This window comes from Perognathus longimembris, chromosome 22 (assembly GCF_023159225.1).
Source record: "Perognathus longimembris pacificus isolate PPM17 chromosome 22, ASM2315922v1, whole genome shotgun sequence".
In the NCBI taxonomy this organism is placed as follows: Eukaryota; Metazoa; Chordata; class Mammalia; order Rodentia; family Heteromyidae; genus Perognathus; species Perognathus longimembris.
Genome location: NC_063182.1, coordinates 3,445,695 through 3,461,296, shown reverse-complemented (window position 1 = coordinate 3,461,296; position 15,602 = coordinate 3,445,695). Strand labels below are relative to the sequence as shown.

At 40.9% G+C, this 15,602-nt stretch overlaps 1 protein-coding gene and 1 long non-coding RNA gene across 6 annotated transcripts in view; one reads left to right on the top strand and one right to left on the bottom strand.

Moving 5' to 3' along the window:
- Rbm27 (RNA binding motif protein 27) overlaps positions 1–15,602 on the top strand; it is a 65,635-nt gene that overhangs the window by 9,126 nt on the left and 40,907 nt on the right. For all 5 annotated transcript variants that reach the window (XM_048331555.1, XM_048331552.1, XM_048331554.1 and 2 more), the window contains exons 3-4: positions 6,370–6,488; positions 10,614–10,738. In XM_048331555.1, coding sequence (XP_048187512.1) covers positions 6,370–6,488; positions 10,614–10,738 — 244 coding nt within the window. The remainder of the gene's footprint in view (positions 1–6,369; positions 6,489–10,613; positions 10,739–15,602) is intronic.
- Positions 8,372–14,519, bottom strand: LOC125340106. Its single transcript, XR_007208684.1, has 2 exons — positions 14,487–14,519; positions 8,372–8,823 (listed from the first exon to the last, which is right to left on the bottom strand). It is a non-coding gene; the product is annotated as an uncharacterized LOC125340106 (long non-coding RNA).

Sequence of the window (15,602 nt, the reverse complement as noted above, 5' to 3'; positions counted from 1 at the left end):
TTTGATCTTAAAATAGTATGTGTCTGAAATCTGTAATGTTAATGCCCTGGCAAATGTATAATATACCTTCAATGGAGAATTTATCAAAAGAAAAAAATTCATATTTGAACTTTTTGCAGATAAGACATTTTAGGACAATTTTGGTTAGCTTTTCCTAATGAAAATTCTTCCTAATTGATATTTATTTATTTTTCATTTTATTTTATTAATTTTTTTTTTCTTTTTGCTAGTCCTGGGGCTTGGACTCAGGGCCTAAACACTGTCCCTGGCTTCTTTTTGCTCAAAGCTAGCACTCTACCACTTGAACGACAGTACTACTTCGGGCCTTTTCTATATCTGTGGTGCTGAGGAATTGAACCCAAGGCTTCATGTATGTGAGGCAAGCACTCTACCACTAGGCCATATTCCTAGCCCTTGATTTTATTTTTAAAATAATAGATTATAATTAGATATCTTGTAGTGCTATTAAGTAGAAGGTGAATTTTAAAAAGACTTCATATTTGTAGCTCACATTAAAGTTTTGGAGATTTCTTTAGTTGATAGTTCAACAAAATTTAGTGTGACTACTGATTGAGGCCTAGGATGTATTAATTTGTGTAGACATACATTTGGAAACTCTGTTTGCTGTCTTATATATTACTTGTGTGGAATTACTGCTGAGCTTTATCCCTCAAGCCCTGTCCTTTATTACCAGTGCTCCTCTGTTCCTCTTAACTTGTCTTTGCAAGTTTACTGTGTAGGTTTTTTTTGTTGTTGTTGTTTGTTTGTTTGTTTCTGATGCTGGTCCTAAGCTTGAACTCAAGGTCTGGGCGCTGTCCCTGAGCTTTTTTGCTCAAGGCCAGCACTCTACTCTGAGCCACAACTTCATTTCCAGCTTTTGGGTGGTTCATTTGACATAAGAGTCTCATGGACTTTTCTGCCTGGTCTGGTTTTGAACTGCGATCCTCAGATCTCAGCCTCTAGAGTAGCTAGGATTACAGACGTGAGCCACCAGCCCCTAGCACAAATGTACTTTTGCTGACACTAGAGTAATCATTTAAGATTTATATAATTAACTTCTGACCCTTATAACAAAAGCCTCTTTTGTTTGGAAATATATATAGTTAATGTTAGACATCAGATTTATAAAATTTCTGATTTGCTTATTTCTATATAGAGTCATAAACCATTCATGAGCTTTGTTCTAAATTAAGCTAAAGTGCTTTTGGGGTACAGAGAGAAGAAGTGATAATTTGGTCAACACAGAGATGGTTTTGTATTTTTCTTGCAGTCTATTGAGAATCTTAGTCATATTCGAATTTTTCTGACACTGAAAATCTTGAGGGCTACTAAGACATACATTTGGAAATTGTGTTTGCTATTACAGCATTTTAATGATCAGTTTCTTATTACCTATTAGGAAGTCATTGCGGAAGCATAACAATCCAAGTAGTATGGAAAATCATAGCATAAAACTCTCAAGTATACTTAAGTTTCACCATCTGATTAGTATGACTTATTTTGTACTTAAGATTTCCTGTATAACACACTTTATCAGTACCTCTTAGGAGTTTTTAAATATAAATGCTCTCATTCCTTTGGCTCTAAACATGCTTTAGTATGTACAGAATTCTGTAAGTTATTAATTATCATTTGGTTAATTCCCACTAAGCAGTTGTGTAGAATCTGTAACCATTCTTTTCTAAAGTTGTCTTTTTTTTTTTTTTTTTTGGTGCAGGCACTGGGGCTTGAACTTAGGGCCTTGCACTCTTGGTTTTTGTTGAAGGCTGGCACTCAACCCTTGAACCACAGCTTCACTTTTGGCTTTTTTGGTAGTTAATTGGGGATAAGAGTCTCACAGACTTTCCTGCCTTGGCTGGCTGTGAACATTGATCCTCAAATCTCACCCTCGTTAGTAGCTAGGATTACACCAGCACTGGGCTCAAAGTCTAGTCTTTTTTTCCCCCTACTTTTTTTTTTTTTTTTTGATGTGCTGGTCCTGGTGCTGTCTCCGAGCTTTTTTGCTCAAGACTAGCACTGTCCCACTTGAACCACAGCTCTACTTAACACTTTTTGGTGGTAAATTGGAGATAAGTGTCTCACAGACTTTCCTGCACCTTCTAGCTTCAAACTAGATCCAGATCTTCAGATCTCAGCCTCCTGAGTAGCTAGGATTATAGGTGTGAGCCACCGGTACCTGCCCCATCTTGACACATTTGCCTATTTATCCTTAACTGTTCATCTTTTTCTTTTTTTTTTTTTAAATCCATGCCAGTACATATTGGAACTTGATTTTTTTTTTTTTTTTTTTTTTTTTTTTGCCAGTCCTGGGCCTTGGACTCAGGGCCTGAGCACTGTCCCTGGCTTCTTTTTGCTCAAGGCTAGCACTCTGCCACTTGAGCCACAGCGCCACTTTCTGTATATGTGGTGCTGGGGAATCAAACCCAGGGCCTCATGTATATGAGGCAGGCACTCTTGCCACTAGGCCATATCCCCAGCCCCCATATTGGAACTTGAAATCAGGGCCTCCTGTTCTCCCTCAGTCTTTCCACTCATGGCTGGCACTCTATCTCCCACCGAAGCCCCTCTGCACTTGAGCTTTTTGCTGGTTAATTGGAGACGAGAATCTCATGGGTTCTCATGGATGCCCAGGCTGGCTTCAAAGGGATCCTCAGATCTCAGCTTTCATAGTACATAATAGTTACAGGTGTGGGCCACCTGCACCTGCCCCATCTTGATATTTAATACCATAACACCAAATCTGTTTCATCAGAAGCAGCCTAAACTCTGTATTTGTGTTTTTGTCTGACTACTAAATTATTGTAAAAAAAAAAAAAAAAGTACTGGATTTGTTTAGCCCACTCCAGTAAACTGACTAATCTGGGTATTTTTCCTGTTTCTTAATAGAAAACTCCTATTTTTTTTTTTTTATTTTTTTTTGGCCAGTCCTGGGCCTTGGACTCAGGGCCTGAGCACTGTCCCTGGCTTCTTCCCGCTCAAGGCTAGCACTCCGCCACTTGAGCCACAGCGCCGCTTCTGGCCGTTTTCTGTATATGTGGTGCTGGGGAATCGAACCTAGGGCCTCGTGTATCTGAGGCAGGCACTCTTGCCACTAGGCTATATCCCCAGCCCAGAAAACTCCTATTTCTACCCAGTGTTACATATATCAGGTCATTAGACGCCTTGAAAGTTCACCAGAGAAATAACACATTTTCTGCTTTCTTCCCCCCTATATACTTTTCTTTTGTGTGACATTATCAGAATCTTAGCTTTCTGAGTAAACACAGAAATATGATATTTGTGAACATTGAATGGAAATACACTGATCAAATAACATTATTCTTAGGTGAAATTAAATCTCGCAATTCATGTATTTTAAGGAATAGCAAAGATGAGCATGGCACGTGTGGTATTTTTTGAAGATGGAACTGCATATAGTTACCTTTCTTTGTTTTCTTTTTAGTCACATTTAAAAAATAAAAATCGCGTATGTTTAAGATGTACCTTTTAAAGTGTTTTAATATATATGTGTTAAATGATCCTTAGATCTTAGCCTCCCGAATAGCTAGGATTATAGATGTGTGCTACTGTGACACGGCCAAATTTTATGTTATTAGTAATTCATTTTTGCCACTTGTAACTCTCTAGCACATTTTGACCTTTGCTTATAATTCTTTTTTTTTTGGCCAGTCCTGGGGTTTGGACTCTGGGCCTGAGCACTGTCCCTGGCTTCTTTTTACTCAAGGCTAGCACTCTGCCACTTGAGCCACAGCGCCACTTCTGGCCGTTTTCTGTATATGTGGTGCTGGGGAATCGAACCCAGGGCCTCATGTATATGAGGCAGGCACTTTTGCCACTAGGCCATATCCCCAGCCCCTTGCTTATAATTCTTAAAATTACTTCTGTTTTGTTAAATTGACAGCGAATGAAATTTATCTTAGAATTAGGTGCATAGATCTTTAGAGAATACCCCACCCCCAACCCCCATCCCCCACCCTGGGCCTGGAGCTTGAACTCAGGGCCTGGGCACTGTCCCTGAGGTGTTGTTGTTGTTGTTGTTGTTGTTGTTTTGCCAGTCCTGGGGCTTGGTTGGACTCAGGGCCCTGGCTTCCTTTTGCTCAAGGCTAACACTCTACCACTTGAACCACAGCCCCCAGCCACTTTGGGCTTTTTCTGAGTAGTTCATTGGAGATAGTCTCATGGATTTTTATGTGGTGCTGAGGAATCGAACCCAGGGCTTGATGCATGCAAAGCAAGCTCTTTACCCTGTCCCAGCCCTTTTTTTGTCTAAGGCTAGCCCTCTACCACTTGAGCCACAGTGCCACTTCCGTTTTTTTTTCTGAGTCATTTATTGGAGATAAGAGCCATGGATTTTTCTCCCTTTCTCCTCCCCTTCCCCTTCCCCTTCCCCTTCCCTTTCCCCTTCCTTCCCCTTCCCTTTCCTTCTTTGCTGGTCCTGGGGCTTGAACTTTGGGCCTGGGCTCTGTCCTTGAGCTCCTGTGTGTGTGTGTGTGTGTGTGTGTGTGTGTGTGTGTGTGTGTGTGCGCGCGCGCGTGTGTGTGTGTGCGCGCGCATGCGCGCGCGCTCAGGCTAGTGCTCTCCCACTTGAGCCACAGCACCACTTCCAGCCTTTGGGCTGACTTTGAACCACCTCAGATCTCAGCCTCCTGAGTACCTAGGACTATAGGCCTGAGCCACCAACGCCCAGCAAGAACCAGCCTTTCCTATGAAGATATTGGCAATAAAAGAAAATTGTGGGGGCTGGGGATATGGCCTAGTGGCAAGAGCGCTTGCCTCGTATACTTGAAGCCCTAGGTTTGATTCCCCAGCACCACGTATACAGAAAATGGCCAGAAGTGGCGCTGTGGCTCAAGTGGCAGAGTGCTAGCCTTGAGCAAAAAGAAGCCAGGGACAGTGCTCAGGCCCTGAGTCCAAGGCCCAGGACCGGCCAAAAAAAAAAAGAAAATTGTGTTTTATTGAAGCATCATCTTGAAAAACTGAATGAGTAAAGGTGTTTGGTTTTTCTTTTCTAATCTCATAGAATTGTTGGAAGTGTAATGGGCGCCATTTTGATTTTGTATGTGTGGTACTGGGGCCTGTCGTTCCATCACTCATGGCATACCGCCACTCCAGCTTTTTTTTTTTTTTTTTTTTTTTTTGCTGGTTAATTGGAAATAGAATCTCAATTTTTCTGCCTGGGCTGGTTGCCACCCTCACTGGTCAGTGGCTAATAATCTAGAGATGAAACCTTTTACTTTCATAGTTGACAGTGAAAGACCTAATAATGATTATAGAACAAGATTAGATTGAATATTTTACACGGAGTTGATCACTTAGCATAATCCTGATTTTTAAAAAAAATTATCTTTATAACAGTCCTGTGAGGCCACAGTAGGTATTTAACTGTGCCTTCATTGAGAAATACAGACTTTTTGGAAATGAAGAACTTTTAGTTTCATGGGATACAGAGGAAACATTAAGTCTGGCATATTTCAGACTTGGCATATGTCAGAAGTTGGCAAGCACAGAGCATGTGTGTCCCTGAAATAGTAGAAAATTTTGGATTTCAAAGTCAGGTTACTACTGACTAGAAAAACTGCAAAGCAGATAAGATTCTCTTATTTCTAGTCCCTAGATCTTTCCTTTGCTTGTAGCTTGGGATATTTACCCCTCCTTGCGTTTTAAATTTTTTGTTTTTTTGCTGGCACTAGGCTTGAACTCAATCAAGGCCTCAAACCCAGGGCCTCACTCTTGCTTGATTTGAATGCTAACAAATGATGTTCAACCACTTGAGCCATGCCTTCAGGCCTGCTTTTTGCTGGTTAATTGGAGTTGGAGTCTTACAGCTTTTTCTGTCTGGGCTGGCTTTGAACTTGAAACTTCTCTGAAAAGCTAGGACTGTAGCTGTGAACCTCCAGTGTCCAGCTTGTTTTCAGTTGTTTTTGTTTGTTGATGCTGTAGCTTGTGGTTGTAGGGAATGGTGCTTTGACAAAGAAGAAATCTGTCTCCTACTTGCCCTGCTTGCTTTTTTCTCATTGGTCACATGAAACCCAGTTCTTGAGTGTATTATGAACAGTGCTGGAGCCAAATGGTAACTTAGGAATAGGGTTCTCCTGTTGTCATTGAGAAAACAAACATACTCCTGATCTAAGATTCTTGGTATAATTACAAACTTTGAAATATGAGACAGGCTAGTTACTTTATAGAAGTAAACAGAAAAAAACTTACAGTATGTATGGGCTGTTTGTTGCAGTAGTTGCTTGTGTTTGCAGTCACTTTCAGAAATTAGAGCTTTGGTTTTCAGTTTTCCAATGTAGAGATGACCTCATTAATAACACCGCTGTTTGCAAACAGTGTTTTGAACTTTTTGTTTGCTCTTTGTCTAACTAGATGTGATGCTGACCCCTCCGCCTTAGCCAACTATGTTGTAGCGCTGGTCAAGAAGGACAAACCTGAGAAAGAATTGAAAGCCTTTTGTGCTGATCAACTCGATGTCTTTTTACAAAAAGGTAATTATTGTGGACCTTTATTAAGTATCTAAATTGAAAACTTCCTGAAAAGAGCAGGGTGCAGTGGTACCCATGTCATCCTAATACTGAAGAGTTGAGGTGGGGTGTGCTGAGTTCCAGTCCAGACTGGGTTACAGGCAAGACCCTTAAAACAAAAACAAAAGCCTTGCTAAAGGTACACACTTTGTAGGCAAGCACTCTACCACTAAGCCATATTCCCAGCCCTACACTTTGTAGGAAAGAAAGTAGTCAGGATCCTTTGAATACTTTAATATACCCATTCATGTGTAATTACTGTTGATGTGTTTTGACAGAAGAGGTTTTTCCTTTTCCTTTTATCTTCTTCCTTTTATTGAGGCAGTGACTGCTCTAATTCCCTTTAGGTTATTGGGTCTTTTATAGCTCTTGGCAGAGCCTAGCTGAGGTAGAAGAGGAACAGTTACAGTGAAGGTGCTTGTTCTTGCTGTTAGGATAATGAACCCACCGGTTTTTTCTGTTTGTTTTTTCCTCCCTTTCTTCTTGGTCTGGGGCTTTTTACTAGAGAAGACATGAGCATAATCTGCTTCTCTTTCTGCCTTGCCATGTTATACAGTGCTTCCCTGAGAGTTCTTTCCTTTGCTGTCTCTTAAATATCTCCTACTTTCCTGCTGTACCTGTTTACAGACACATTGACCTCTTTCCTGTTTTTTGAATATGGCACAATGACTTTACTGTAGAGTACCCCTTGATCCCAGTCACTTCCTCCTCCTTCCAACACTGCTTTGCTTTTTTTCATGATACTCATCACTTTTGTCATATATATGGGGGAAGCAGTCCTGGGCTTGAACTCAGGGCCTGAGCACTGTCCCTGGCTTCTTTTTGCTCAAGACCAGCACTCTACCACATGAACCACAGCGCCACTTCTGGCATTTTCTGTTTATGTGATCCAGAGGAATTGAACCCAGGGCTTCTTGCATGCTAGGCAAGCACTCTACCACTAAGCCACATTCCCAGCCCTATTTTTTTTTTTTGACTATTTGCCAAACAGATGAGTAGGAGTGTAGATCACACTTATCAATTGATTTAGCTATTAATGATGAGAAAAAAACGCTTTAACTCAAATACCTGCCAAGGGAAAAAAAATGATAGAAATTGGCTTCTACATACTATTACTCCCTCCCCCCCCCCCATATCTTAAGGCTTTTTTGGTAAAAACAAAATGAAAACAAAATACTGAATACATACAGAATTCTTCCACGATACGGATTCTAAATGCATTCTAAGTGTATTAACTTCAAAGATGAATCTTATGAAAGGTAGAGCCACGAAGAATATGGAAAAGGTATTTTGGGCAGGAAGCAAATATATGTGTAGATACCTCAGAAATTCTACTTGTAAAAAGTTTGCTTTTTATTATGGAAGAAGCACACATAAGGAACTATAAAATAAAACTTTTTGCTGAGTGGTGGTCCCACTTGTAATCCTAGCTACTCAAGAGGCTGAGATCTAAGAATCACATGTAAAAGTCAGCTCAGGCAGGAAAGTCCTTGAGACTCATCTCCAATTAGCCATCAGAAAATTGGAAATTCACACTGCGGCTCAAAGTGGTAGAGAATTAGCCTTGAGCAGAAAAGCACAAGCACAGCATCCAGGCGCTGAGTTCAAGACCCATGACCGACAAACACATACACACACACACACACACACACACACACACACACACACACACCACCAACTTAAATATTTAAGTAGTTGTACAAAAGAGTTACCCTTCAACAAATCAGTTTGTATCTTGATTGATAACATTTGCCCCCATCCCTCCCAACCCAATATAAAATATATCTTAAAGACACAGGTTACTGCTGAGACAAAAATCACAGTTACCATGCCTGTGTATGGTTTTCTACAGGAGCAGTGTCCAGTAGAGCTTTCTGCAGTGGTAGATATGGATGTCTGCATTTTTTCCTATGCAGTGGCCATTAGGGCTTTGGGGCTATTCAGCCCTTGAAATGTGGTTCATAAGGCTGAGAAACTAGGTTTTAAACTTAAGCTGATGGATTTAAGTAGCCACACATGGCTGTATTAGACTATTGGATGGTACAGTTCAGATAGATGCCTGTGTTTATGATACATGTTAAAGTGGTATCAACTGAAAGTATACTTTTGTAACTCCCTTCTTTTCCCTCCCTTCTACTCCCCTCTTCTTCTCTCCCCTTCTTCTCCTTTTTCCTTCTTTGTTTTTACTAGAGCTTTGAACTCAGGGCCTCATTCTCTCAATCAGCTTTTTCATTCATGGCTGGACTTTACCATTTCAGCTACACCGCTTATCTCTCTCCCTCTCCCCCCTTCTCTGTGTCTGTTTGTCTGTCTGTCTCTCTGTCTCTCTCCCTCTCTCCCTCTCTCTCTCTCTCTCTCTCTCTCTCTCTCTCTCTCTCTCTCTCTCTCTCTTTTCCAGCTTTTTGGTGGTTAATTAGCCATAAGAGTCTCATGAACCTTGGTGCCTGGGCTGGCTTCAAACTGTGATCCTCAGATTTCACCCTCTTGAGTGGCTAGGATTACAGGTTCAGGCATAAACCAGCCTGGTTTCCTTCTCCAGTCCTGGTCAGCCCAGTCCAGCCCAGTCCTGGTTTCCTTCTCCTCCGCCCTCCCCCTTCCCCACTAAAGTAATTTTCCCCCCATATTGGGAATTGAACTCAAGATCTCTCCTACTTCTGTCTCTAGGGTAGGTGGGATTATAGCTATGTGCCACCATGCCTGGCCTGGCTTGCTTTTTCTTTCTTTCTTTTTTTTTTGCCAATCCTGGTGCTTGACTTCAGGGCCTAGCCACTATCCCTGAGCCTCTTTGTGCTCAAGGCTAGCACTCTACTGTTGAGCCACAGTACCACTTCCATTTTCTTTAGTTCATTGGAGATAAGAGTCTTAAGGACTTTTCTTGCCAGGTCTGGCTTTTAAATGCAATCCTCAGATCTCAGTATCCTGAGTAGTAGGATCACAGGCGTGTTCTCTCAGTGCTGGCCTCCAGCTTGTTTTTGAGTAAGGTCTTGCTAGTTTTTTCTGGGATGGTCTCACACTCTGATTTTCATGTTGCTGTCTCCTGAGTAGTTGGGAGATAGTAGCATATGCCACCATGCCTGGCCCTGTATCTAGATTTTTAATATTTTTTTTTTACTATTCTTTAGGGAAAGACAAATAAAAATTACTTAGATTGGATTTTGATAACACTATAACTATTTTGACATTCTTAGTGTATTTATCTGGTTCTGTCATTCCATCAGTTTGAAAAAGTCTCAAAATAGAATAGTTTTTTATGTTGTTTTTATGTTGTTCTCATCAATATTTATGTTTCCAGCTGATTTTAAAATATGTTAAGCTTTTTTGAGTAGGCAGCACATTTAGGCCAACAGTATAAAAACATACTATGAGAGTACTCTTTGCTGGCCTACAAATGTTCTTTCCCATGGATAGTTCACGTTTTGTCAGCTTTTTTCCTGTGTGTGTGTCTGTGTGTTTTCTTTGGCCAGACATGGGGCTTGAACCAAAGGCCAGGTGCTGTGTCCTTTAGCTTTTTACTCAAGGCTAGCACTCTACTACTTAAGCCACAGCTCTACCTCTGGATTTTTCATGGTTAATTGGAGATAAGAGTTTCATGAATTTTCCTGTCCTGGCTGGCTACACACAGTGATCTTCACATCTCAGCCTTCTGAATAGCTAGGATTACAGGTGTGAGCCACCGGGGCCTGGTCCTTTCATTGTTTGTTTTTTTGCAGCTAAACACATAAAAATATTATCTTTTATCTCTGAGATTTGGTATTATCAGTACTCATTCTTTTTTATAAATGTTTTATATTCTCTTGTATGATTATCCTATAATTTTACGAATCTTTTATTTATGGAATTTGGATGCTTCTAAGCTTTTCCTCTTTCAGAGTCAGTAACTAATCTTATATATATATATATGTCACTTGCATATGTGCAGTTATTTCAGAAGGATTAAAAAACAAGAACATGAAAGTGAGATTCCCTTCTTTAAGATAATTCTTATTTTCAGGCCTACCAGCAATGTGCAAGTTCTCGTTTTCCTAAAGCTTTGCTCACAGTAAATTTAGAGTTTTTGTTTAATGCTTAAATATTATGTCTTTTCCTTAGAAACTTCAGGTTTTGTGGACAAACTATTTGAGAGTCTTTATACTAAGAACTACCTTCCACCTTTGGAGCCAGTTAAGCCGGAGCCCAAACCACTAGTCCAAGAAAAGGAAGAAAGTAAAGAAGAGGTAATGCAAAAATTTTCTCTTACTGAATAAGGAAGGTTCTTAGATCCAACCATCACTCTTCTTCATTGGAACTAGAGCTTTTTAGAATTCATTTTCTGTTGATTGAACTTTGTGGGTTTGGAGCATGTACAGATTGTTCAACAGGGTTTCTTTTTTTGTTGTTTTTTTTTCATTTCTTTATTGTCAAAGTGATGTACAAAGGGTTACAGTTTCATACATAGGGCAGTGTGTACATTTCTTATCCAACTTGTTACCTCCTCTCATTTCCCCCCCTCCCTCTCCCCCTTTTGAGTTGTACAGTTGGTTTGCACCATATAGTTTTGCAAGTATTGCTGTTGCCTTGGTTTGTCTTTTTATCCTTTGTCTCTCAATTTTGATATTCCCTTTCCCTTCCCTCGTTCCAATACCTGTATATACAATATCCAGCGTACCAAAATCAGTTACAGTGACATCAGGGGTTAAACCATGGGAAAGAAGACAAAAGACAAAGGGCATAATTTCACATGATATGTTGAAAATAACAACAGTTCAGCAGGGTTTCTAATGGGCTTAAAGTTGAAAATGTTTCAGATAGCTTTTGAGGAATTAAGGGATACCTTACCAAGTGACTTGGTAGAAAAAGAAAACTTAGTGAAATACAGAGACTTGACAGGAAGAAAAGTATTAATGAAACTTCACAGCTCATTAGGTAACAAATTTTCATATACAGCAAGAAACCATTTATTCTTTTCTTTTCTTTTTTTGTGGTACTTTACCTCAGGGCCCGGATGCTGTCCCTGAGCTCTTTCACTCCAGGCTAGCCCTCTACCACGTTGAGCCACAGCGCCACTTCTGGTTTTTCTGGTGGCTCATTGGAGATAAGAGTCTCACAGACTTTCCTGCCTGGGCTGACTTTGAACTGTGATCTTCAGATCTCAGATTACAGGTGTGAGCCACTGGTGCCCGGCTACCATTTACTCTTTCTGAACATACAGTTTTAAAATAATAGTTGACTTGATTGCAAGCCTGGGATGTCATTTCTTTTGTATATAAATATGCATTATATGAACAGGAGTTCTGTAATCAGGCTGCATGTTAACGAAGCATCCCTACAACAATTACTTCCTTGTCTTCCACATCAGGAGCACAAACACTTGTTTCTGAAGACAAAATAACATTAAAAAATGTATTTGGTGGCTTGGAATGTGGCTTCGTGGTAGAGTGATTGTCTGGCATGCATGAAGCCCTGGGTTCAATTCCTCAGCACCACATAAACAGAAAAGTGGCGCTGTGGCTCAAGAGGTAGAGTGCTAGCCTTGAGTCCAAGCCAGGTGCTCAGGCCCTGAGTTCAGCCCCAGGACTGGCAAAAAAAATTAAAGTATTTGGAAATATTTTAACTTTATATTAAAATTAGGTGAATAGTACGTAATACCTATATAATATCTTGTCTATATGAATTACTGAAGATTTGCCCATTTGCTCTCTACATATACCGCACCTTTAAGAATTTTCTCCTGAGTCATATGATATGATGCATGAGTCCAGTGGTTTAATGTAATTGTGTTGGACAATGAGGGAGGAATGGGGTTTAGAGTAACAGCATATCTTCAGCTCATTGTCTTCTCTCTGTTGATGTTATTATTGTTTTTTGCCTGCCTTGGGGCTTGACTTCAGAACCTTGCAATTTTGCTTGGCTTTTTCATTCACGATTGACATTCTACCACTTGAGTCACACCTCTAGTCTAGATCTTTTTGTTAATTGGAGATAGAGTATCCTGGATTTTTCTGTCCAGGGTTGGTTTTGAGTGTTGATCCTCAGATCTTAGCCTCCAGAGAGCTAGGATTCCAGGTGTGAGCCACCAGTACCTGGCACTAATTGTCTCCTAATTTCTGGTCTGTACAGAAATTGGTACAGTTACACTGAGCAGGATGTGAGACAGATGTAAGGACTAGCCTTTAGTTTTCTCCGGGATCCTCAGCTGTTTTACCAGCAGTTGTTTTTATAATTAGATTATTGGCCACAAGGGAAACCAGGTGAGAGAATTTGGATTGATGGCAGCAGAAAAACAGCAGAAGATACATGCTATGATTTTATTAAGCTTTTCAGCGTGCGTGTGTGTGTGTGTGTGTGTCTGTGGCAGGGGGGAGGGGTACCTGGGTTTGAACTCAGGCCTTGTGGGTTATTAGCCAGATAGGCAGATGAGATGCTCTTCCATTTGAGCCATACTTCCAGTCCTGTGCTCTGGTTTTGAAGCACACTGCATTCATTCCTCTTTACCAAGAATGGAGACTTCCTTAAATTTTATTTTGGAATTGTTTAAGGGTTTGTTTTGTGTATGTGATGAAACTAAGTCATTTGTTCTGTGGAGGTATTTGTTTGTTTGTTTGTTTTGTTTTTTTAACTATCTGGGTCCCGCTGATTAAACCCCAGTGGACTGATGCATCCTCTGTATTTCTTGTAAATTGTTAGATGGTTCTTAAATACAAACTGATGCTTGTGTAGTATTTTGCTGGCAACATGTGATTGCCGTATCGTGATTACCACTTTTATGTTGTTAGAATTTTATTTTATTAAATGGTTATTTCTTGTTATTGTTATTATTGAATTGTTATTATAGTGAATTGTTATATTCATTTCCTAATTTGTGTGTATTTATTTACTTATTCATTAATTTTTTTGTTTATAGTATGATTTAAACTTAGGACCTTAGGCTTATTAGATAAATGCTCTACCACTTGGGCCATACCCCCAGCCCTGTGATTTGGGTATTTATAATTGAGCCTTTCACTAGAGATTTGTGTGTGTGTGTGTGTGTGTGTGTGTGTGTGTGCTTGCGTGCGCCCGCGCACACAAGTACTGTTTCTTGAACTCAGAGCATATCCCTGACCTTTTGTGCTCAAGCCTAGCACTTGAGCCACAGTTCTACTAACTGGTTAATTGGAGATAAGAGTCTCACAAGCTAGGTGTGAATGGCTCATGCCTGAAATCCTAGCTATTCAGGAGGCTGAGATCTTGAGGATTCCAAGTCAGCTTGGACAGGAAAATCCATGAAGACTCTCATGTCCAATAAACTGCTCAGAAAAGGCTGCAAGTGGCATTGTGGTTCAAGTGGTTGAGCGTTAGCCTTGAGCAGATGCAGCTCAGGGACAACACGTAGGCCCTGAATTAAAGCCCCAGGATTGACCAAAAAAAATTCTCACAGACTTTTCTGCTCAGATCTCAGCCTCCTGAGTAGCTACGATTACAGGCGTGAGCCACTGGTACCTGGCCTCAGGAGAGAATTTGTTTTGGTCTTGCAAACTTTATTTGTGATATTGGTGCTCAAGACCAGGACCTCCTGTGCATGTGCTCCCAAACTTTACTTTTCTCTTTCATTAAATATTCTGATTTATAGTTTGATACAGTTTGAGGCTGGTCTTGAACTCACTGTGTAGCTCGAGATGACCTGCATTTGCTTCCCGAGTGTTAGGTTTACAGTAGGATGCCACCACATCCAGATTGTTGTTGTTTTTTTCTTTTTTGAGACCGGTCTTACTGTGTAGCCCTTCAGTGTGTGACCTTCCTCTCCCCGCTTCCTGAGTGCTGCGGTTACATGTGTATGTGTGCACCACACCCAGCTAATGGACTGCTTGCTGACATAATTTGAGTATTTATTTATTTGTGAGAATTGAGGTGTGAACTCAGGGCTTCATGCTTTATAGACAAGCACTGTACTTATTACTTGAGCCATGCCTTCAGCCCTTTGTACTTTAGTTATCACACACACACTTCTTTTTTTTTGCTGGTCCTAGAGTTTGAACTCTTAGGGCACTGTTCCTGGGCTCCCTTTGCTCAAGGCTAGTACTCTACCACACAGTGCCACTTCTCGCTTTTTCTGTGATTAGTCTCACAGACTTTCCTGCCCCAGCAGGCATTGAGCCATAAGCCTCAGATCTCAGCCTCCTGAGTGCCTCGGGTTTTAAGCGTGAGCCACCTGTGCCTGGTAGCTTATTTTTGTTGTTGTTGTTTTAAATATAATTTGTTAGCATTTAATGAACCTGTCTTTGTGAGGCTGTAAGCCACCAAAACACAGGCACCCCAGTATCTTTAATGTTAGCACTTGTGAAGAATGTGGCCTTCATGATGATAGGCTACTTTGGGGAGCTTTCTCTTCCCCAGAACGTTGTGATTTTACCATCCGTGATGGAGATTGGCTCATATCCACCCAGCTTTCCTCAGATAACCTCTGAGTGATATTTGTTACATTCAATCTTGTACATGCCACCAGTGTTTCCTTAGCCTCCTGGGTGTTTTCAGGGCTTGCCAGTCAGTGGCTGTAGCCCTGGCTTTCATGGCCCTACCTCAATTTGGATGGTATATTGGTGGAGAGCTTTGTTTTTCAAATAGAGTCTTAAGCTTTTTCCCAGGCTGGTCTGTGGCTGGTCTTCCTAATCTCTATCTTCCAAGCTCCTGGGATTATAGGAGTAAACCACTACACCTAGCTTTTTCTTTTGAGATGGGATCTTACCGTTTTTCCCAGACCTCCTTCAACCATGATCTTTCGACATCCTTCTATTCCCAAGTAGGCATAAGCCACTGTGCCTGGCTCCTTTTAATTTTTTATCTTTTTGTCCGTCATGGGGCTTGAAGTCAGGGCCTGAGTGCTCTTGAGCTCTTTTGCTCAAGGCTGTTGTGCTCAAGGCTAGGGCTCTACCACTTGAAGCAAGCCACAGTACCGCTTTGGATTTTCTGGTGGTTAATTGGGGGTAATAGTCTCACAGACTTTCCTACCCAGGCTTGCTTTGAACTGGGATCTTCAGATCTCAGCCTCCTGAGTAGCTAGGATTAAAGGCCAGGGCCTTTTCTTTTTTTACCGTTGCCTAATTCTTTTGGATATGATTTGAC